The following is a 24798-nucleotide window of genomic DNA, read 5'->3' as shown; positions in this document are numbered from 1 at the left end:
ATCAGCTTATGCTTTGGGAGCAGGAAAGAAATATCACAATAGTGATGCTGTTCCTTTATCAATGCATCATATAAGAGGCACATGATATCACTTTATTACATTACTGGTGATACTAACTTAAGGCAATGCTTACCAGGCTGCGTCACTGTAAATTCACTATTTTTCCCTTGGTAATCAATAGGTAATCTTGCAGGAGATAATTTAAGAATCATGTTCCTCATCAAACTCACTAATTTCAGCTTCCATTGTTGACTTTTACTGAAACAATTATTAATATGGTAGTTGCCAAATAGTGATTTTCTAGTTCATCAATACTTCTGCCTTTATCACATTTATTAGTTGGCATTCTGCTGTCAGAAGAAGCTTTCCTTTCTCCCCCATTTATATATTTATTCAATCATTCATTTATATAAGTATGGACTCGTGGATTCTGATTTTAGTCAGTGGGCTATCTGTTACCATAATTATTAATTTTGACACCCAAATTGTCCCAGAATTGGCTAATAGAAGGTCCAGGATGCATTACTGCCCTGACTTATTCATTCCTAGCTGAGTGAGTTTGTACCCTGAAATTCCCTTATACTGAAGTAAAAATAGATTGTACACTTGAACTATACAATGTACCCAATTACAACAAACGTACAGGGGAGAAGGCATTCACAAAATAAGAGAATAAAGAGGAAAAATTAGGGAAAGGCTATGAACCTTAAGTAGAGAAATCTCCCTACTTTGTGTCTTTAAGTTTCATCAACAAATTGTTAGTTCAAGGCAAATGACAGCAACAAAGGTGAATTTCAAGGCTCTACTAAAATCTGCCACGTTTGAAACAACAAAATAAATAGTTAAAGTTCACAGAGACACAACTTCAGACTTCTTTTTTCTTTATTGTAGAGGCAATTTTGTCCCTCAACTCACAATGCTCAGAACTCTTTCTATTTGCCTAAAGCTTTTGTTATAAGTATTAACTAATGACAATAAGAACAATATTTCAACTATAACTTTGCACAATACAAAAAGAAATTGTTTATAATAGAAGACCCAGGTATTTTCCTTATTCTTATCCAGCCTCACATGATGATGACGTTTTTTCAAGTATGTACTTCTTATTTAAGGAGAGACAATTCCTGTCATACAACAATGAGTTCTGTTTTCTGCATCTTGAATAACAAATATAAAATCTCCAAGAAGTATTCACTTTTCAAAACCTAGATTGGTTCAAAACTTCTATACTTAAGAAGAAAGAAAAGTCTGTCAACAGAAATACTTTGTTTTGTTTTATTTTGCTATATACAAGCACTGTCGGTGACTCTTAGGGTTGATAATAACTCCAGAATTCTAAAAGTTTGACAAAATCAACACATACTGGTAGTAATTAAAACAATAAGTCAGAAGAGAGAGTTTGACCATAGCTTAAACAACAGAATTAATATATCTAAGTCTAGAATCTGAAAAGTTGTAACTTGGAGAAATCAGGGGATCAGAAACAAAAGATTTGTCAGGGTTTATCTAGCTAGCATCGTGCAGAGAAGAGAGTATATGGGGAGCATTAGCCTCTTGTAAGATGGTTACTTTAATCAGCCTCTGACAAAATCAAATATCTAGACCTCTCAAGCTGAGGACCAACCCCTGAACAATATTAACATCATTGGGCAAAATCAGAAAGCAGTCATTCAGCTGCTTGGTGACACTCCACTATTTCTTCTACCTCCCTTCAAACTTCAGTAATTGGGTTGGAAATGAAACTCCAGTCATCCAAACTATTTTGAAAAGAATGATCATATGTTAAGAATGTTTGCATCTGTTCGTTGCTATCTTTTTTAAAAAAAAATTAAAAATTAATTTTTTAAAATTAAGTGCAGAAAGAAAATTTCTAAAACATAATAATAAATAGAAGCCCACAGACAGTTAAATGTAGGAGGCCTGCAGATGATTCTGAAGGATCTGGGAGTTCATAATTAGTCGACAATGAGGAGCTAACCACCAAAAAAAAAGTGTTACCTGGTCTCAGAAGCAGGGGATGACCAAGAAGTTGGTCAGAAGCAGGAGATAGCTGAGAGGATGGTCCCAGCTGGAAGGAGGTTAAGGCTGAAGAGATTGTCTATGGGGGGGTGGGGGGATAGTCCCCCGGTCTGTTCCGTTCAAACACTGTTTAAGCAAGTGTCAAATCCACAGTATTACGAAGAACAAAGGAATGTCATTACTGCAGGGTGCTGAAAATAGATGGTAATTAATATTTTAAAATTTCACCTTATGTATGAAACTAATGCAAAAAATGTTTATTTGGTACAAAATTTATATTTTGACTAGTGCATTTCCTAATATAACTTATGTAGATAGCTTGATTCAACAATATAAGTACCTGGAATCTTGGGTAGGACATGAGATTTTGTTGGTTTGTCCAGAGTGATGCCCTGATGAATCCCAGAGTGATTCAATCACTGAGCGGGAAAGTATTTGCAAAGTCCCCTTCAGGGAATGGTGAGAATGGGGAGAAATTCAACTTCCCCAAGTTGAATTCTTGATATTCGCACAAGCAGTGTAGACAACCAAAACTATAGGCAGAGCCCCCAGTCTTGGGGTTTGTTCATATGAAACTTAACCCCACAAAGGATAGGTCAAGTCTACTTAAAATTTAGGCCTAAAAGTCACCCCCAAGAGAGCCTCTTTTGTTGCTCAGATGTGGCCTCTCTCTCCAGCCAACACAACAAGCAAACTCACCACCCTCCCCCTGTCTACATGACTCCCAGGTTGTGGAACTTCCTGGCAATGTGGGACAGAAATCCTAGAATGAGCTGAGACTCAGCATCTAGGGATTGAGGAAAACCCTAGAATGAGCTGAGACTCAGCATCAAGGGATTGAGAAAACCTTCTCAACCAAAAGAGGGAAGAGTGAAATGAGACAAAGTGTCAATGGCTGAGAGATTCCAAACAGAGTCGAGAGGTTATCCTGGAGGTTATTCTTACGCATTGAGTAGATACCAAATGTTATTCAAGATGTAATGCAGAGGCTGGAGGGAACTGCCTGAAAATGTAGAGCTGTGTTCCAGTAGCCATGTTTCTTGATGATGATTGAATAATGATATAGCTTTCACAATGTGACTGTGTGAGTGTGAAAACCTTGTGTCTGATGCTCCTTTTATCTACCTTGTCAACAGACAAATAGAACATATGGCATAAAAATAAGTAATAGGGGGAACAAATGTTAAAATAAATTTAGTTTGAAATGCTAGTGATCAATGAAAGCAAGGGGTAAGGGATATGGTATGTATATTTTTTTCTGTTTTTGTTTTATTTCTTTTTCTGTTGTCTTTATTTTTTTTCTGATTTGATGCAAATGTTCTAAGAAATGATGAATATGCAACTAAGTGATGATATTGTGAATTACTAATTATATATGTAGAACAGAAAAAAAAAAAAATCCACAGTATTGCCGGGCATGCTGGCACCAGGATCTGAAAGCTTTTATAGTAAGGGTGGCCTCAGTGTTGGAATACACTCAGGAATAAAGGCTGGACAAAACGTTAAGTGTAGTCAGAAAAAATCTTGGTGTAAACTTCATTTATCAATGTTTTATCAGGAAATGTTCATTGTAACTTCAAATTGGGGGGAGCGGTATTGTGCTGCTTTATCTTTGTGAGTAACCTAGGGCCATCCTCAAACATGATATCTGGGCTCCCCACACCACTCACCCAGAGAATTCAAGCAGTCCCATGGTTTTCATCATCGCATCAGTGCTTACAATGACAAAATCTTTTCAGCTCCCATCTCACCCACAAACTCCATCTTTCCATCTAGTACAAGGTATCTCCATTTGGATAGCTCACTGTCACTGCAAATTGAATATATCCAAAAACAAAATGAAATTGTCCCAAGAAAACTAAGTTCCGCTTCTGAAATAGGGTCCAATCAGGACAGAGAAACCAAAACAGTTATTTGAACTAAGAAAAAATGAATATAAAGAGTTGGTAACTAGGTAGTTGAAAGGGTAAACACTGAACTATAACGCATCACTAAAGTAGCAGCTGCAGAAAGCAGCTATACTACCTCTAAGGTCAAGAGAACAAAGGAAAGAGGCTAGGATTATTAAAATGTTGAAGCTTAGAGAAGGGGTTCCAAAGAACTGAAATTCAAATATCTGTGATATACTGCTATCTCTGAGGGTATGTGATAAAACTGGTTCTCTAAGTGCTGGAAAATTGAAAACTGAATTCAGCTACAACTATGAGACAAACCACCACTGCTGAGGTAGAGAAGTACTGCTGTTGCATTGCTCACAGGAACTGAAATCAGATAGGAAGTCCACAGGGAACAAGCAAGACCAAGCAAGTTCTTTCTCCTCCATCTTCCAAAGTCTTTCCTCCTTCTCCTCCTACTCCCTCCCTCTCTCTCTTTCTAGCACCCCTAAGTGTCTCCTTCTCCCTCTCCAGCACCCCCTATTGACAGAGTCTAATAGGTAGCCCCAGCTAGTGAAGCATAAAAGCAATTTGTAAAATACCAGACCCAGCAATGCAAAACAGTTCGATTTGGAGCTGAGAGGCATTAACAACTGGCACAACTTCTAAACTCTATTAAATAGAATCCAGCCAGGAAACAGAAGCCACTCTAAGTATTCAAGGGATTTTTACTACATGAAATTGATACATGGCTAATAGAAGAGCTAAGAAGCCAAACAGGGGACAGTGATGCAATCCAGAAATCAGCAAGAGTCAGAAGCTGCTACCATCCCTAGACTCTGAAATACAACAAGAGCTGGTGGTATTACTAGAGCCCAGAAACTAAGGCCATCTAGAAGATGCTAGAAGCATGGTGAGGTGTGCATGGGAGGGAAAGAAGACCATGGAGAGAAAGGCTGTCTAACAAAGACTAGAGCTAAAGAGGAAGAGATGCAGTTACCAGGAATACCATAAGAAGCAGAGTGGGGAGAGGTGAAAAACCCTGTATTCTTTCCCCTTCCACTCTACCCTCTTCTGCCAATGGCTTCCATTGGCAAGGACTATTCAGCCAGAAGGCAAGGGAACCTGGGAACCTGCCAAGAAAAAATAGGAATAAACTAAAAATCAAAAACTCTTTTTAGAGCCATTAAGAAATTGAGGTTGCAGGGCAACTGCCACCCTAAAAACTGAAAAGTCAGGCAAATACAGAGAATCATAGCTTACTGGACGCAGAAACCACAGCTGGAGCCTGACAGAAATACTTCAAGAACAACTGCTGAAGTACAATGATATCCTTGAAAAGTTCAAACAATAGTTGGCAATAACTTGTAAAAAAAAAAAAAAAACATCAAGAAAATACTAAGAAAGAAAAAAAAGAGAGCAATTGCTGGAGACTGAGCATGGGCTAACTTAAGAGGGAAAAACTCCTGGCGGCCCACTCTTAGGGTAGGTCTGAATTTTACATCCAGGAACCTCTCACTAGGTTCTCAGGGTGAAGATGGGATAAAAATCCCCTCATGTTTCCGGCAAGGGGAAGAGGAAAATGACCATTCTGAAATATGCCTAGAGCATTCTGTTCTCATTAACAAAGGCCTGCCGTTAAGGGAAACTATTTTACCAAAGCCTAATCAATGTAAAGAAAGGGAAATGTTCAACTCCATGTCACCTCTAGCCTTTCTGTCTCACCTAAGGAGGGAAAAAAAGCTGAGCAGCACCTGTGAAGATCACTGCCCGGGGCACATTCCCACTAAAGACTGAGACCTAATCATAAGCACATAGACTGTTTTCCCTCCTCCCACATCACCACATCAACCGAGCTCCTATATAATAATAGGAAAATAAAATCGTTTGAAAGGATGTATGTCCCCTAGAAAAGCCATGTTTTAATCTAAATCCCATTTCATAAAGGCAGAATAATCCCTATTCTATACCGTATGTTTGAATCTGTAATTAGATCATCTCCCTGGAGATGTAACCCAATCAAGAGTGGTTGTCAAGCTGGATGGGGGAAAATGTGTCTCCACCCATTTGGGTGGGTCTTGATTAGTTTCTGGAGTCCTATAAAAGAGGGAACATTTTGGAGAATGAGAGATTTGGAGAGAGCAGTGAATGCTGTAACACCACGAAGCAGAGTCCACCAGCCAGCGACCTTTGGAGATAAAGAAGGAAAACACCTCCCGGGGAGCTTCATGACACAGGAAGCCAGGAGAGAAAGCTAGCAGATGACATCGTGTTCGCCATGTGCTCTTCCAGCCAAGAGAGAAACCCTGACCGTGTTTGCTGTGTGCCTTCTCACTTGAGAAAGAGAAACCCTGAACTGCATCAGCCTTCTTGAATCAAGGTGTCTTTCCCTGGATGCCTTAGATTGGACATTTCTATAGAATTGTTTTAATTGGAACATTTTCTCGACCTTAGAACTGTAAACTAATAACTTATTAAATTCCCCTTTTTAAAAGCTATTCCATTTCTGGTATATCGCATTCCGGCAGCTAACAAACTAGAATGCTAACAGATAAAAGTTTGTTCAAAATAGTAATAGCAACAATATATTGGGTGATTATAGCTTATGGATAATTGAAATAAATGACAGCAATTTTACAAGTGATGGGAGGGAGGAATACTCTGTTATAAGGTACTCATACTACCTGTGAAGTGGTATAGTGTTATTTGAAAGCAGACTTAGACTGGTTGTAATATATATATTTAAAACTCTAAGGGGACCACTAAAAAAAAATTTATAATGATATGCTGAAAGAAGATAAAATAGAATCATGTAAAAAGCTCATTTAAAACTGAGAAGGCAGAAAAAAGTGGGACACAAAACAGGAGGGAAAAAAAAAGGACAACGTGCTGGCTTGAAAGTGTTGTGTACCCCAGAAAGGTCAAGTTCTTTAATCCTGATTCAATATTGATAGATGAGATCTTTTTTATTAAGTTGTTTCCATGGAAATATGACCCCCCAAATTTGGGATGGAACCTTTTGATTAGATGGTTTCTGTGAAGATGCATCTCCACCCATTCAAGGCAAGTTGCTTACTGAAGTCCTTTAAGAGGGTACCATTTTGGAAAAATGGTCACAGATGCAGAAAGAAAATGTCCCTGGGGAAGCTGTTTAAGACCAGAGGCTAGGAGAGAAAACTAGCAGATGCCACCAACTGCCTTCCCAGATGACATAGAAACGCTGAATGTCATCAGTCCCTTCATGAGTCAAGGTATCTTTCAATGGATGCCTTAGTTTGGACATTTTTGTGCCCTCAGAACTGTAAACTTGTAACTTAATAAATTTCCTCTATAAAAGCCAACCCAGCTGGCTTTTCCGGAAGAATTAACAAACTAAAATAGACAACAAATATAAAACAGATATATAGTCAATATTAATCCAAATTTATCATCACATTAAATATACATAGTCTATACCCTACTCCCTACATGGGACATGATATTCAGGGAAGAAAGTTTCCCTCACAATGTGGGACATGACTCCCAGGGATGAGCCTGGCCATGGCACTGTGAGATAGACAATGCCTTCCTGACCAAAAGGGGTCAAGAAATGTAGCAAAATTAGGTATCAGTGCTGAGAGAGTTCAAATAAAATCAAGAGGCTATTCTGGAGGCTACTCTTATGCAAGCTTCAGCTACATATTGCTATTTACCATGGTTTGCCACACCCCAACCGAAACCATCCCTGTCAGCCCTAAAGAATACCTAGGGCTCTATCTCAGATTCTACTAAAGTTTCATGCACTATGATTACTTTCCAGAAAACTACAACCTTCAGATGGGTACCTAGGCTAGATGAGTCCTAAAACCTGGAGGGGCCAGCCTCTCCAAGAACATCAACTAGTTCCAGTCCTCTAACCCATATTATTGACAGCCCTTTCCAACATGAAAAAGTTAGAATGGGCATAGCCCAAACACCCCTAAAGAGTGGGAGAAAAATCAAAGGTGATGGTGGAGTTATACAGGGAAGGTAGGGTTGAACAAATGAGCATGAGTGCTGAATCATTATACTGATATTTCTTTTAGTCTCCAGCAGCTAGACATAAAAACCTAAAATTGTGGAATTGTAAACTATACCAAACTCTGTAATCTGTTCTACTGATTGTTGTGATGTGTTTTTAAATTTATTGCTTTCTTGTAAATATGTTATTTTTCACACACAAAAAAAGAAAAGGGTCAATTGTGATGATAAACACACAGCTATATGATGATAATGTGAACCTCTGATTGTACACTTTGGATGATTACATGGTTTGTGAATATAGAGAAAAACCAATAAAAATAAATACTTTTTTTAAAAAGGAAAAAAGAAACAAAAAAAACCAATAGGAGACATGTTCACTGCCTCTAGAAATATACAATCTCAAGGAGGAAACAGGATCAATCCCCACAAAGAGGTACAAACACACAGAAATAAGTGCAAAGTAATATAAGGCATAACTTTGTTAGTTGTGGCAATATAGAAATATTCATTTTTCCAAATGTAAGTACCCATTCATTTAATATTAGAATTCATTCCAGTTATCATTTGCTGCATAACAAACAAATCCAAAACTTAGTGGCTTATAAACACAATCATTTTATTTATTTGCTTGTAATTCTGCAACTTGGGCACAGCTGGGAAGAGACAACCCACATGTTGGGTGGCTCCACTGGACTGTAGATTCAACGTCCAAAATGGCCTTATCACATGGCTGCCAAATCAGTGCTGAATGTTGACTAGGAACTCAGATGGGGTTGTTAGCAAGGGCATCAGTGCAAAACCATGTGGCTCAGTTAGATTCCCCAACCAATGGAAGTCTGAGCAGTCAAACTTCTAACATGGCAGCTAACTTCCCTCTGAACGCAAAAGTAGAAACTACAAGGACTTCCTAAAAACTGCCCAGAACTGGCACAGCATTCCTTCTACCACATTCTATTGATTAAAGCAAGTCACAGGGATAGCCCAGACTCAGGAGGAGATAACTACCCACAGTGTGAATACCGAGAGGTATGGTTCATTAGTAAGTTTACCATAGTATAGTTTTTCCTCCCACCAAGTATCCTGCTGCTGAATATTTGTCAGCATGTCTAACTGTATTGATTTTTATTTTTAAAAATTTGTTTACAACAGCACCCAATATATGAGATTGTTGGGTCACACCCCTAGTTATTACTACATCTGTATTTTATTTCTTTACCCCATTTTTACCATTTCTGTCAGATTCACTCATAACCCTACCAAACTAGCAGTGATTAAAATCACTTCAGGGTATCGTATCTTTCACAAACTATACTTTTTTGCTCAAAAGAAAATGAGAAAGCACTATGAAGTTTGAGGATTTGTAAGGACCCAAATATAATCAATGCCCAACTTTCTAAGCAATAATTATCTTTTCCTTCAGAAGAGGGGAAGTTCACCTTATCTATCTTTAGGAATGCTTTCAGCTTCAAAAAACAGTATCTGAGCAATAGAGACCTACAGTATAGACAATAAAGACCTTTAATTACCTCTGTGTTAGTTAGGATTCTCTAGAGAAACAGAATCAACAGGGAACACTCGCAAACATAAAATTTATAAAAGTATCTCATGTGATCGTGGGGATGCAGAGTCCAAAATCCACAGCGCAGGCTGTGAAGCTGACAATTCCGATGGAGGGTCTGGACGAACTCCACAGGGAAGGCTCACCAGCCAAAGCAGGAAGAGAGCCTGTCTCTTCTGAATCCTCCTTAAAAGGCTTCCAGTGATTAGATTAGGCATCATTCATTGCAGAAGACACTCCCCTTTGACTGATTACAAATGGAATCAGCTGTGGATGCAGTTGACGTGATCATGATTTAATTCTATAAAATGTCCTTATCGCAACAGACAGGCCAGCACTTGCCCAACCAGACAAACAGGTACCACCACTGGGCCAAGTTGACACATGAACCTGACCATGACGACCTCAGACAATAAAGTTTGGAGATAGGTGATCAGGTTTGGTGTAGCCGCTCAATGACATCATGAAGTATTCAAGTTCTTTCTCCATTCAACCATCTTCAGCATATTAGGTTTTCATCTTTTATTATCCAGGGGGAAAATATTTCCTAAAAGCTGCCTTCCCCCCATACCTTCTTGCTTCTCATTGCTCAGAACTGGGTCATATACCTCCACCTCTAGGTCAATCATGGCAAAGAAGAATAAAATTAATATGACTGCCTCAAATCAATCATGATTCATTCAATGGGGCACAGAGAAGAACCTACTTATTGAAAGCAAAGGCTTTCCAAACATTAACTGAACAAACTGTGATTCTGTTAGCCAGAAGGAAATGGAGTGGCTATTGGGTGAGCAAGGAACATATCTACCACACCGTATATTTAGGCATATAGTAATATTTACAGTAATCCAGGCTGAAGAGAAGTCTTACAAAAAGGTAAAAGATATAACAAAAAGAAAAGATTACAGTCATATCTTTTAATTTTTTATTGTGAAATATAACTTATATACAAAAAAGCAATAAGTGTCCAAGTACATTTTAACAAGTAGTTATAAGCAGATTTTAAAGTTTAGTATGGGTTACAGTGCCATGATTTTTTGTTTTTTCTTCTAGCTGCTCCAAGACACTGAACACCCACAGAAATATCAATATAATGATTTAGCAGTCATACTCATTTGTTAAATCCTATCTTCTCTGTTTTACTCCTCCTCCTTTTTAAATAACATAAATTTCAAAGTATATCACAATGATCAGTTGTAGAACAGATTTCAGAGTTTGGTATGGGTTATAATTCCACAACTTAAGGTTTTTATTTCTAGCTGCTCTAAGGTACTGGAGGCTAAAAGAAATATCAGTACATGATTCAGCACTCATACTCATTTGTTAAACCCGAACTTTGCTGCATAACTCCATCATCACCTTTGATCTTTCTCCCACTCTTAAAGGATACTTAGGCTACACCCATGCTAACTTTTTCATGTTGGATGGGGCTGTCAATAATATGGGCTGGGGGAAGGAACTAGTTGATGTTCTGGAAGAGCTGGGCCCTCTGCATTTCAGGACTTATCTGGTCCAGGGACCCATCTGGAGGATGGAAAAGTTACCCTATGGATACCCATGGAATCTTTATAATCTTATATAATGCCCTAGATGTTCTTTAGGATTGGCAGGAATGGTTCTGGTTGGGGGTTGGCAAGTTATGGTAGATAGCAATGTCTAACTGAAGCATACCTAAGAGTGACCTCCAGCGTAGCCTCTTGACTCTATTAGAACTCTCCCAGCCACTGATACCTTATTTGTTACCCTTCTTTTCCCCAGCTTGGTCAGGATGGCATTGTTGATTCCACATTGCTGGGGCTGGACTCATCCCTGGGAGTCATCTCCCACACCGCCAGGAAGACTGTCATCCTTGGACGTCATGTCCCACACAGGGAGGAGGGCTGATTTTACTTGCAGAGTTGGGCTTAGAGTGAGACTACATCTGAGCAACAAAAGAGGTCCTCTGAAGGTGACTCTTAGGCATACCTATAAGTAGGCTAAGCTTCTCTGCTACATACATAAGCTTCACAAGAGCAAGCCTCAAGATCAAGGGCATGACTATTGATTTAGGTGCCCCCAATGTCTGACACAGTATTTGGGGTTCCCCAGTGGCAAAGTTTAATATACCCATAATTTTTCTTCCATCCCTCAAGGGACTTTGCCAATACTTTTTGATTATCTGCTTAATATACTTGGGGCTGTATCCAGGCATTACATTAAACTATACAGGATTAAAAGCTCTCATTCTTATTCTGGGCTTCCTGTGTGTGGGCTGTTTAAATGATCTATCCAGACAGGTTCAAGTTAGCTTACATGCAACAGAAAACCTAAGTTCTGGACATAATAAAGCTTTCTTCCTTTGATGAAGTTCTAAAATACAGGCAATGTCTTCCTTTCCCCTGTATTCTGAATTACCTTAATCCCAACCTGATCGGCTTCATTCTTATCTCTAAATACCAGGTTATACACATATAAAACAGCCCCTCAAAATCCAGAAATAACAATTACTACTCCAGACTAAATTGATGCTATAAGAGCTTACAATCCTGGCCTCAGTTTTCTTAAATGCAGTCATATTCAAGGGTAAATCAACTTCCACTTCATGCCACGAAGGATTAACTGCTATGGGAATTGCCCTTAAGTATTAAACAACTGTATTAGTTTGTTAAAGCTGCCAGAATGCAATACATCAGAAATGGAACAGCAGTGAAAACATCCAAATTAAAGCACCAACAAAATGTTACCTTCATTCAAGAAAGGCTGATGCCATCCAGAACATCTCTGTCAGCTGGAATGGCACATGGCTGGCATCTGCTGGTCCTTTTTCCCTGTTTGTGCTTCCAGCTTCTGATGCCAGTATTTTCCTCTGTAAGCACCTGTGGGCCTTCACTTAGCTCCTCCGGGACACAACTCTGGGTTCTAGCCTGCTTAGCATCTCATGCAAAGGCACATGGCAATGTCTGCTGGGCTCTCTCTGTTGGCACTCTAAGCATCTCCAAACATCTGTGTCTCTGTCAGCTCTAAAGCAACTGTTCTTCAAGCATCTGCATCTGCAGTTTCTCTAAAATGTTTCCCCTTTTAAAAGACTCTAGTAAACTAATCAAGACCCACCTTGAATGGGTGGGGTCACATATCCATCTAATCGAAAGTTTATACTCACACATGAGATTTTGCTGGTTTGTCCAGAGTGATGCCCCAATGAATCCCAGAGTGATTCAATCAGTGAGTGGGAAAGTATCTGCAAAGCCCTCTTCGGGGAGTGGTGAAAACGGGGAGAAATTCAACTTCCCCAAGTTGAATTCTTGATATTCTCACAAGCAGTGTGGACAACCAAAGCTATAGGCAGAGCCCCCAGTCTTGGGGTTTGTTCATATGAAACTTAACCCTACAAAGGATAGGTCAAGTCTACTTAAAATTTAGGCCTCAGAGTCACCCCCAAAAGAGCCTCTTTTGTTGCTCAGATGTGGCCTCTCTCTCCAGCCAACACAATGAGCAGTCTCACCACCCTCCCCCTGTCTACGTGAGACATGACTCCCAGGGGTGTGGACCTTCCTGGCAACGTGGGACAGAGATCTTGGAACGGGCAGAGACTCAGCATCAAGGGATTGAGAAAAACCCTAGAATGAGCTGAGACTTAACATTAAGGGATTGAGAAAACCTTCTCTACCAAAAGGGGGAAGAGGGAAATGAAACAAAGTGTCAATGGCTGAGAGATTCCAAACAGAGTCCAGAGGTTATCCTGGAGGTTATTCTTACGCATTGAGTAGATACCAAATGTTATTCAAGATGTAACGCAGAGGCTGGAGGGAACTGCCTGAAAATGTAGAGCTGTGTTCCAATAGCCATGTTTCTTGAGGATGATTGAATAATGATACAGCTGTCACAATGTGATTGTGAAAACCTTGTGTCTGATGCTCCTTTTATCTACCTTGTCAACAAACGAGTAGAACACATGGAATAAAAATAAATAATAGGGGGAACAAATGCTAAAATAAATTTAGTTTGAAATGCTAGTGATCAATGAAAGCAAGGGGTAAGGGGTATGGTAGGTATAATCTTTTTTTTTTTCTTTCCTGTGTTCGTTTTATTTCTTTTTCTATTGTCTTTTTATTTCTTTTTCTGAATTAATGCAAATGTTCTAAGAAAGGATGAATATGCAACTAAGTGATGATATTGTGAATGACTGATTATGTATGTTGTTTTATTTTGTTTATTTTTTAATTAATAAATAAATTTTTAAAAAAGAGTTCACACTCACAATTGGGTGTGCTGCACCCAATTAAATTATTATGGAGCTAATCTAATCAAGAGTTTCCACCTGTGGTAGTTAGGTCCAGGTGTCAACTTGGCCAGGTGAAGGTACCTAGTTCTGTTGCTGTGGACATGAGCCAATGGTATGTGAAGCTCATCTGTTGCTCATTACATCTGCAGTTGGCTAAGAGGCGTGTCTGCTGTAATGAATGATGTTTGATTTAATTGGCTGGCACTTAAATGACAGCGCTCAACGTAGCACAGCCCAAGCAGCTTAGCATACCTCATCTCAGCACTCGCAGCTCAGCCCAGGCCCTTGAAGATGAAGAAAGAAATCACCCCGGGGAAAGTTGTTGGAATCCAGAGGCCTGGAGAGAAGGCCAGCAAAGATCACCCTGTGCCTTCTCGCATAAGAAAGAACCTCAGTTGAAAGTTAGCTACCTTTCCTCTGAAGGACTATATATTTTTAACGAAATAAATCCCCTTTTTTTAAAAGCCCATCCATCTCTGATGTGTTACCTTCTGGCAGCTAGCAAACTAGAACACCACCCTACAATGTTGGATCAGGATAAAAACATGGCTTTTCTGGGGTACATAATAGTTTCAAACCAGCACAACAACCAAACAAAATCTATGGAAAAACAGGTTTCAGATGTTGGACAGTGCAGAACTGTGCTCCCTAAGAGAAGAGAAACAATAAGCTTGAGTTCTATAATTGTCCAGGGCTTACTGCCTAGAAGCAGTTCCAAGGATGCAGTGCAAGGATGGGGAACTAACAGAGATCAGCATTCAAGGAAACTGAAGCAGCTACAATATGGAAGGCTAAGTACTGAAGAAAAAAGAGTTGCCTGAAAAGACACTTCCAAGGATCTGCAGAGGAATCTCCTTGAGTCTTTGGCTGAGTACTGATCTGCACGTGCATGAGGGAAAATTTTAAAGGCTACTGTAGACCCTGACCATAACAAAGCTTAAAACCTAGTCTCAACAGTAGCTCAAACTGATCTACAAATTATTTAACTGGGTGCCAGAATAAAATCTAACATTATTTAAGAGAATACAACAATACCTAGCAATCAATAACAAAAAAATTGCAATGTCCAGCATCTAATAAAAAAATACCAAAAAAAAAAAACAGGTATGCAAGGAAGCAACAAAATATGACCCATAACTAGGAGAAAATTCATTCCACATAGATACAAACAGAGATGTTGGAATTAACCGATAAGACTATAAAAAATTATTATAAATCTAAATATGCTCATGAATAAAAGAAAAATAGGAATATAACGAAGAGGAAATGGGAGGCATTTAAAAGAAAACAGATGAGACTTCTGAAGATGAAAAATACAGTATCTGAAAATAAAACCATACTGGATGGGATTAACAGGTTAGACCCTGTAGAATAAAAAAATCAGTGAAGTTGAAGGCATGGCAATAAAAACAATCCAAACTAAAATACAAAGAGGAAAAAAAAAAGCTTAAAATATTTTAAGAGACAATATCAAGCAATCTAACATATTGGTAATTGGAGTCCCAGAGGGAAAAAGGGGGGGGGGGGGGGAATGGGAACATTAAATTATTTTAATAATGGTGAAAAATTAAAGATGAAAGTCAAAAATTTTAAAGTCAAACGGTCTTAACGATTGTTCAGATACAGTAGATATGGTGAGTACTAAAGGAAAGATGAAGGATGAAGCCTAGGTTTCGGTCTAGAACAAAAGAGTGCATGGCCGTACCATTTATCAGAAGGAATACCAACACAAGAAGTTAAGCAGATGGGGGGGGGGGGTTAATAAGGGGAAGGAGATGATATATTTAATTGTGGACATGTTTCATCTTGGTCTGAGGAGCCTGTGGGAAGTCCAATTAAGTAAAATTGAGTCCTGACTCCTCATCTGTAAAAAGAAAGGACTGGTCCAGGTCAGAAGTTTTAACATAGGTAAAGAAGCCATGAATGAGCTTCCCGGCATCTTAAAAACCCCTCAAATTATGTGAATTATGCATGGGTAAAATGCAGTTTTCTGCAGAAGGAATCCCAGCATTCATCAATATTTTGAGTCTGTGCAACATTTTTAAAGGTTAAAAAAAAAAAACACTCATTCTTAAACTCAGAGAATCTTAAAACCCTAACAGCCTAGGCATTTTCCTTCTGTTATTTCTTCTAGGTCGGTTGTTAGTAACGTGCTTGCAAGGCAGCCCACTTTCCTCCTTCCTGTACTAAGAGACTGAAAAACTAAAACAGTCCCTTCCCTTTTACAGTTCAGGAAATAATGACTGAACACTTACTGTGGGCAAAATACCGCCATGCGTTTCATTTCATTTAATCTTCACAATTAACCACCAAGGAAGCCCGAAACTTTGCCCAAGGTGGCAGAGACAGCAGAGGTGGGATTCGAACCCCTGCGTCTTTAACAACCTGCCCAGTCCTCTGGATGATTAGACCTACTTTGCCTGTCAACTCCAAACTACCCTCACATTTCACGGGGCTGCGATTACAGTATTACCTAGCAATAAGAACTGAATATTTTCAGGCGAGGGGAAAAAAAAAAAAAACGTGACAAGCACAGCCACAACTGTCCCGAGGTTATTAAACAAATCTGAGGAAAACAGCTCTCGCTAACAGAGAACCATACTCCGGGTTTATGCGGCCAATGACGATCTTCCCGCGTTCGGTGGCCCTCGGCAGCTTCTTACCCGCTTCAAATATGGCCGCCAAGCTCGATTCTCCTTTGCCACCTAATCCGTGACGACACCTCTGGCTTCAAACCCACTTCCAAAAGGGCCTTCTCCCGCGGGATTGCGATTTGAGTGCGCAGGCGCGAGAGTTAGTCTCTTCCTGGCAAGATGGCGATGGTGGGGGTGTGCAGACGCCGGGAGCTTCTACTGCTGCTGCGACCTCACCGTCAGGTAAGAATGTTCCAGGGCTTAGTGCCAGGATAATGTCCCGTCCCCATAGCCCGAACCCAGGAACAGCTAGTCCTGGGGACATAAAAACAAGACTCTGCTCCCCTCACCCGGACCAGCGTCTCCTGACCTCCGGGGATCTGAGGACGCGGGGAGGTTACGTTCTCGGCCCAGCCGACTCAACGACCCCTATCGTTGTCTGCTCCCGAGAATCTCAGGCTTCGCCTGCTGCCAAGGGCAGCTCAGTCTCGGCACTTTAGGCCCTGAGATGGGTCTGCGGTGACTGAGATCCAGGAAACCCGGGCTCCAGCTTCTCTCTGCACCCACTAATTGCATGCCCTCAGGCCAGACATTTACGCTCGGAGAGTAGCACTGCCCTCCCCAGTGGTAGCCTGGCTGCCTGCTTCGTGAGGAGTGAGCATTATGAATGCCTTGTGCCCCTATACTGAGACTTAATGCTCTCGAGAAAGGAGTTCCATCGCCCTTTTACCCGTTCAGTTCCACAGCGTCGCAAGGCCCTTGCACTTGCCCCAGAAACCTCTGACCGCGGGACCGCTGTTCCCAGCCCGCGGGTGCTACCGGCATCCGCGCCACATCATCGCCACCCCCGGGCCCCGCTGCCTCAGTACCTCTGCCATCTCTTTTGCAGATGCCCAGGTAAGAGGCGATTTGTTCATGCAACTTTAAGAGTAGTGTTTCTTGGTTGGTTTGTTTTATTTTGCTTTGTTCGTTGGGATGAGTTGAGGGGAGGGACTATAAAGCAGGCCCCCTGTCCCCGAACTTCTGCAGAACTCCCGAAAACGGTGGCGTCACCGCTTGGGATCGGGTTTTCAATTCAATGAGGAAAGGGCGTTTTATGTTAAAATCAAGGCGTTATATGAGATGTGATTCCATGTGTATGTGTATTAGAAAAATAATTTGCATATCAAATCCATGATTTCATGGATATTGTTTCTTACGATGAGATCAAGTAGGTATTTGGGTTTTGAAAAGTGAGTTATTTTAAAGAAACATTGTAAGTAGAATAATTTAAATGGCAAAAATCGTGAAAGTGGTATTCAAATAAGTGAGGCTTGGGTAACACTGAGAAGAAATACTTTCTCACCATGAAGGGAAGTCATGAAATCTTACTCCCAAGTAACACCTTTCACTTAGCAGGAGAAATAAGATGACCTATTTAAGCTTTTACTTCTGTAGAAGTTGTTGGTTATCTGCTAAACCTGGGAGAATAAGAAGTAGAGTCACAAGAACAAAATCCAAAACTGTTTTTTTCTGGGACCCTGAGCCTTTCAGTATGTTCCCCTACTGGATATTGAATATGGTTTCCTTTCACACAGGTCCAAGCCTCTCCCATCATTCCTGCAACTCCTTCACCCACAGCAGTGACTGAGGTGGTTCCTGGAGAGATTGCAGATGTCATCCAAGCTGCTGCAGAACCAACTTTCACTGAACTGGGCTTGGGGTCATACACCCCAGTGGGACTGATCCAGAACTTTCTGGAATTTATGCATGTTGACCTGGGCCTACCATGGTGGGGAGCCATTGCTGCATGTAAGGGGACTACATCCTGGACAAGGGTAGAGGAAATGGGGAGCTATGGATAAAACCTTAAAGATGACAGTTCTGTGAGTGAATCAAGGAAAGTGTAGGGGTTAGGAAAGCAGAAGATTCAAATAAGGGATAGAAGCTCATGATACTTAGGTGCATTCCACTTGCATTTCTTAAAGTACATTAGGAGAACCACTAGATCCTGTAGGATTCAGAAAGTATAGATATTTGAATGTGAGTACAAGGTTAGAGTAAGGAGACCTTGTTAATGATGAATCTACCCTGGTTTAGGAGAGTGAAGGGTCAGATCAGACAGTTAAACCCCCAAATTGGGAAGCCATTCACATGACTCCTCTTGTAAAAGGCTAAGACCGTGCTTTGGATTCTGTTTCTTCATACACCTTGCTTTTCTCTTGTCTTAAACTTCTCCCTCTTTGCTGACCTACCCTCAACATGTAAATATACTCAAGCATACCATATGTTTCCTGGGGCAAAATTCCTTCCGTTGATCCTTAGTTCCCGTATCTTCTTCCTTTCATATTATTTAAAACAATGTTCTGCATCCTACTTCCTTCTTCCCATTCACTCTTTGACCCTTAACAGTCTGGCTTTTACTAATATCACCTCATTCTAACTGCTAGTGGCATTGTGGTTAAATGTACTTTTTTCTGGGGAAAGGGAGATTTAGGTTAAAATCAAGGTATTAGTCCTTTCTGCATTAAACACTTCAGACCTTGAAATCTATCCCTTGGCTTCTGTTAGAATCTTCCCTAGTTTTCTTTCTGACCCACCATCCCCTCTCCATTGCCCGTTCCTCTACCTACCCCTTTAATGCAGGTATTCTGGGTTCCAGCCTCAGTTCTTTTCTCTTTCCTAAACACATTTCTTCTGCCCTGGTCTCTTCTAAGACCTACTTAAATATCCTACATATACTACAAACTAAATAAATGTTGTTGGAATGATCAGGAAATATGAAGTGTAAGAGAAGAAATAGGAAGAAACTTAAACAATAGGTCAGCAGATTACCTCCTATTCTGGAATTTTTTATTTATTTTTATTTATTTTTGTATGTTGTGTGGTGGGGATCACATTTCATTCTTTTTCCATGTGACTATCCCATTATTACAGCACTATTTGTTGAATTTTTTTCCTTGGGGGCAAGGGGCAGTGCATGGGCTAGGAATCGACCCCTGGTCTCCCACATGGCAGGTGAGAATTCTGCCACTGAACTGCCCTTGCACCCCCTATTCCAGGAATTTTTTTTTTTTTTTTTTTTTTTTATACATGGGCAGGCACCAGGAATTGAACCCAGGTCCTCTGGCATGGCAGGTAAGTGTTCTTGCCTGCTGAGCCACCATGGCCCCCCATTCCAGGAATTTTAAACTTCATTCCTGGAGTCCCAGGATTCTGAAAAGGTACAGCTCAGTAAAGCAAAAGCCAGAGCCTACACAATCTTTGAACCAGGTTCTCTCTTCCCCCAGAGCAGCTTGATTTTATCTTTTTTGTATATTGGACCTACACTTACAGTTGAACAAAAAGCTCCATTGATAATAGAGAAGTTTGAAATCCTTGATCTGAAAAAGCAGTTTTTGTCAACTTTTTGTTCAAAGAAGCATGCGAGATTCTAGCTTAAGTCAATGACAAGTGTTTTGTGATGCCAAAACAGAAAACTAAGTTGTCCCCTGGCGCTTAGTTCTAGACCCCTTGAACATGAGTCACAGTGCAAAGGCTGCAATAAGAAACTCCTTCAGTGATGACCTCAAAATTTCAACCTGCTTTTAATTTTGCTCCAATCCTGGCTTGTGTCTTCCAGGTACAGTCCTTGCCCGCTGCCTCATTTTTCCTCTCATTGTGAAGGGCCAACGAGAAGCAGCCAAGATCCACAACCACTTGCCAGAAATCCAGAAGTTCTCCACTCGAATCAGAGAGGCCAAGTTGGCAGGAGACCAGGCTGAATGTGAGTCAGTTGCAGGATGAACCTGGAGGGACCACATTTGTACTTTTCCTGACACTCTGCTGGGGGAAAGGAACAACCTAAAACAGGAATTGCTGTACTTGGGCAAGTTCTAAAGACTTATCTGCTTCCTGGTCCTAATGCTTCCAATAACTGGACAGGGTCAGTTAGAAATGTCATGGACAGGTGATGAGAATGTTCCCCTCTACCACCTATTAGCCCTGACCATTACCTTCCCCTCACCTCACAGTTTACAGGGCCTCCTCAGAGATGACTCTTTATCAGAAGAAGCATGATGTAAAACTCTTTAGGCCTCTCATTCTACCTCTGACTCAGGTAAGCAAAAACATTACCCTCCTTGTTTAATCCTGAACCCATCAAATTGCTTCCTCTCTGCTTCCTGTGTCCCAGCTCCCCAAAAGTAGGTGATGGTGATTATGACACAACTTTCAACAATGGGGTAGTGAAAATTTTCCCCTCCACTAAAGGTTCTGACACTACTTCTCCTGTCTAATAGGCCCCGATCTTCATCTCCTTCTTCATTGCATTGAGAGAGATGGCCAACCTTCCTGTGCCCAGCCTGCAGACAGGTGGCCTCTGGTGGTTCCAGGATCTCACAGTATCTGACCCCATCTATGTATTACCACTGGTAGTCACTGCCACAATGTGGTGTGTCCTTGAGGTAAGCCCACGTTGACCAAGTACCTGACCTGCAAAGCTGATGGCTCAACTAAACTGGGCGTGGGGTGCAGACACTTGTACAAAATGGTCACTGTTCCCTCCCTGGAGAAATACAGTTAATGGGTAAGAAATAAAAGTCACATTCACATGCCTTTGCTATTCTCTCCCCCTGCTTTTTTCTCTTTTGGTTCTGGCAGCTAGGTGCTGAGACAGGTATGCAAAGTTCTGACCTTCAGTGGATGAGAAATGTTATCAGAGTAATGCCCTTGGTTGTCTTGCCCATAACCATCCATTTCCCTTCGGTAGGTAATGGTACAGGGACTGGCTCTGAGTCCTTCCACTTAATCCATTTCCTAACAAAAGGATCAGGGATGCAGCTTCTGAGTACTTTCTCTCTCTCTTCTTGTCCAGGCCGTGTTCATGTATTGGCTGTCCTCCAATTTGTTTTCCCTGGGCCAGGTGGCCTGCCTCCGGATACCAGCCGTGCGTACTGTACTTAAAATCCCCCAGCGTGTTGTGCATGACCCTGACAAATTGCTTCCACGCGAAGGCTTCTTAAAGAGCTTCAAAAGAGGTAAGAGCTAGTCCTCTGTGAAACAGGACTAGGGGGAATGGCCTAAAAAATTAGCATGGGACTGGTTGCCTTGTCCTCTTTACACAGGCTGGAAGAATGCCGAAATAGCACATCAGCAGCGAGAGCGTGAACGACGAATGCAGCATCACTTGGAGCTAGCAGCCAAGGGTAAATAATTTTTTCAGGCTAAATCCTGTCCTTTGTTTCTTCTCTTTCTTGTTCAATGAGATTTGTTTTCTCTTCCCCCCAGGTCCTTTACGACAGACCTTTACTCATAACCCTCTGCTACAGCATGGAAAGAATCCCCCTCCCACCGCCCTTGACAGCAGCAGCAGCAGCAGCAGCAAACCAAAGTCAAAGCGGCCCTGGCAAGACACACTTGGTTGACCTATGGTCCCTGCTTATACCTACAGGAACTCTGTCTCAGAGACTCATCCTCAGAATAAGGCTTGGCGCTGTGTCCTTGTTCCTGTCTAGGAAGTGTGGGACATGGAAATGTTCAGGCTTTTGCACCTAAATGTAAAAGAGAACACTAGGAAGCCAGGTTATCTTCCCGTTCACAGAGTTAGTAAATCTTTGTATACATTCTGTTTCCTGATACTTATTAAACAGGAAAATGGGCTGTATGCTTCAGAAAAATGAAGAATGGATTGGGTGGTGATTGTTCTTGATGTCCCATGGCACAGCAAGATGGAAATGTCTTAAAATTTTTTAACCTGGCTTTATAACCTTAACCCCCACCTCCCAGATGTGTTGTTCTCATCCACATTCACATTGCAGTAAGAGAGGCATGACTGATAAGTTGAGATTGTACCTAAATATAGTCATCCCATTTATTAACCCTAGGATTACCTATAAAATTCCTTCCAAGAAATAGATGTGTTCAAATTCTTAGTGATAATTAGAGAAAAGGGAAGTTGATGTAGTTTTTATGTAGTAATATTTTAGTACAACAGTTTAGGTGTTCTGTTGTCTGCCTTATGTATGTAGAGAAAATGCTCAGATTGTTTCAGGCATAAGATTAGTTGTAGTCTTTCTGCCGGACTAATGGGAACTGTCCCAAAGGTCTATATAAAATAATCCACTCAAAGCTTAGGAACTTATTCCTTTTATTGTCCAGCACCTATGACAGTTTCATGTCTCTAAAGGAGACAGGAAGTTTGGAGCATTACTGTCCCTTTTAAAGGGAAAAAGAAGCAGGTAGGCACAACCCAGAGGTAAAAGATTATCTTGATTAACACCTGGAAGTGTGCTACTAGAACAAGCAAACCCATGCCTGACATGCTCCACATCACAGTCTGCATTACGATCTTTTTTAAAAGTCTGGAACAATATATAGCAAAACAAATAAATTACTTTCCATATCTCAAAAAGCAAGTTCAAAGGTTGTTGAAGCTGCCTAGACCAGGCTTCTGGGTAGGGGCCTCAAAGAAGTGAGAGTTACCCTTTTAACTTCCTTGGTTCTGAGAGACAAGAAGCCCCTGCTTTCCACATTTCCAGGATTCAAAGTGGTATTTAGTTAGATTTGGGATCTTGTTGCTTGGGCATCTGTCCCACCTCTTCCAAATCCATCTCTGCAGCAACTGACATACATATGATCTGGAGGTAGCGTGTGGCAGATGCTGTTAAGAGAAGTTTGAGTTAAAACTGGGAAGAAATCACTCAGGCTCAGTTCTGGTGGCACTTGAATGGGAAGCAATTCAGTTAAGCTGCAGGGTTGATTACGGGAAGAGATGTGGCAAAGGTGACTTGGGACCCTAGGTTTGCAGAAAAGCCAAACTAAGTTATGTAATAGCTGAACTCATTTTAGTTTTCAGGGCTTACCCACAATCCTTCGGAGGCAAAGGGGTCGTTTGTGCTCTGGGACTCTGACGATGAGGAAGTAAAAAGGCAAGCCTGAGAGGGCAATGCCAATGCCGATGAGGGAGTTGATGGTATCACTGTAAAGTGGAACACCCACCAGGAAGATGGTGCAGAGGCAGAAGACAATGGGGAAGAAAAGGCTGAGCTAAGGGTACAAGAAAACACAACTGGAGATTAGACAACTGGAATTGTTGACAGCCAAATTAACCCCCACCTCCCATGAAGATCAGAGCCTTTCTCTTTCTCCATCCCCTGTAGCAGCAGCCCTCCGGATGGAGCAGGGGTAGGATGGAAGTGAATTACCTTGAGAGGACGTGGCCGATCAGGCTCCTTCCAGCGCAGGTAAAGCTGACCCACAATGGAGAGCCCCACAAAGAACCAGTAACTGAAGCTGTAGTAGTTAATGAGCTGAAAGACGTCTTCCACACACAAGTAAATCAGTGCCATGACACCCTGTAGGCACAAGTCCAAGCCAGCTTCTGTCAGGGCCTTTGTTATTCAACATGCTTTTCACTTTCATTTATCCCTGACAAATCCATCCCCTTACAAGTCCTCAGTCTCCCAACTGTCCTTTCTGTATACCCCCTCTCTACCCTCATTTCAGTACCTCTTTTAGAAGTCAGTAGTCTCTCAACTGGTTGTTCAGCCCATCCTTCAAACCTGCCAAGTTAGCCCATTATAAAGCACAGCTCAAAACAATCTCAAAAACCTTTTGCCTAAGATCAAATGGTTCCAACCTACATTTCCAGCTTTTGTCCCCCACTCTCCAGTTTCACACAAATCCTTAGGATTTGCTAATGCTGTTTCTCTTACCTAGTCCCTACCATTTGCAACCCTAACTTAGAAAATCCTTTTCAATTCTTCATCCACCCTCTGTCCTTATAGAAATGATCACTTCCTCCCTTGGACACAACACCACTCAATATCTTTCCTGCATCATTCATTACAACATCTATTCCATGTACTTCTCTATTCCTTATCTTGGACAAGGGGACTTTACCTTTCAGTAGAAAAGATAAGATCCTCTCTTAGCAATGACTGTAGCAGTTTGGACAGAGCCCCACCCAAGTTGGGTGTTCCATTAATAGTTTTCTACTGGAATCTCCCTTAGAGCTTTCAGGAAGCTTCAACAATCACATTTGCTGTTAATAAAGTCTTCCCCACAAGCTTCATCTGGCATTCACTTTCATCTTTGAGATCACTTACATTGAAGAGAAGAGAAGGCACTGGTGTGAACCGTTCAACATGAATCATGCAGATGGCATCAGGGAGATGCCCTTCTCTTGAGCCCACAAAGAAAAGCCTATTTCAGGTAAAAGGAGAAGTTAAGATAAAATTATAGGACCCTGGATGCAGCCTGGTTCACCTGCCACCCAACCCTCCCTTTCTGTCATTCCATCTTCAAAAGAATGAATAATATGGATTAGAGTTTGATATTGAGATTATTAGGAACTGGAGGCTGCTGTTGGGAACGAAAAGAGCAAAGAGGCTGTGGGTATCATTTGGGGGATGGGTAGTAAAGTCTGGGTTCTGCAAATCATACCATCCCCTACCATTCTTCCTCACAGTACCCCTCAATAAAAGATACCAT

General features: G+C 41.1%; 2 protein-coding genes across 13 annotated transcripts in view; one reads left to right on the top strand and one right to left on the bottom strand.

The window, feature by feature from the left end:
* The first annotated feature begins 16500 nt into the window (after positions 1-16500).
* Positions 16501-21932, top strand: OXA1L (OXA1L mitochondrial inner membrane insertase). 2 transcript variants are annotated; one of them, XM_077127225.1, is made up of 10 exons: positions 16501-16590; positions 17086-17244; positions 17925-18138; positions 19949-20092; positions 20340-20425; positions 20607-20771; positions 20968-21072; positions 21182-21344; positions 21432-21512; positions 21595-21932. In XM_077127225.1, the coding sequence occupies exons 1-10, from the start codon at positions 16528-16530 to the stop codon at positions 21729-21731; spliced, it is 1317 nt and encodes a 438-aa protein (XP_076983340.1). In that variant the 5' UTR covers positions 16501-16527; the 3' UTR covers positions 21732-21932. The 2 variants fall into 2 exon arrangements, with proteins under 2 accessions (XP_076983340.1, XP_076983341.1); XM_077127226.1 differs by lacking the exon at positions 20968-21072.
* Positions 21933-22205: 273 nt separating this feature from the next.
* SLC7A7 (solute carrier family 7 member 7) overlaps positions 22206-24798 on the bottom strand; it is a 57935-nt gene continuing 55342 nt past the window's right edge. For 6 of the 11 annotated variants that reach the window (XM_077127214.1, XM_077127215.1, XM_077127216.1 and 3 more), the window contains 4 exons: positions 24414-24510; positions 23511-23660; positions 23169-23352; positions 22207-22966 (listed from right to left, as the gene is read on the bottom strand). In XM_077127214.1, coding sequence (XP_076983329.1) covers positions 22860-22966; positions 23169-23352; positions 23511-23660; positions 24414-24510 — 538 coding nt within the window. In that variant the 3' untranslated portion in view covers positions 22207-22859. Of the gene's footprint in view, positions 22967-23168; positions 23353-23510; positions 23661-24413; positions 24511-24798 lie in introns of all 11 variants that reach the window. The other 5 variants (XM_077127213.1, XM_077127224.1, XM_077127222.1 and 2 more) reach the window with 2 other exon arrangements.

The sequence above is a fragment of the Tamandua tetradactyla genome, chromosome 14, assembly GCF_023851605.1.
Source record: "Tamandua tetradactyla isolate mTamTet1 chromosome 14, mTamTet1.pri, whole genome shotgun sequence".
Taxonomy (NCBI): domain Eukaryota; kingdom Metazoa; phylum Chordata; class Mammalia; order Pilosa; family Myrmecophagidae; genus Tamandua; species Tamandua tetradactyla.
Note: the sequence above shows the minus strand (reverse complement) of the source record. Positions and strands in the feature narration are given on the sequence as shown.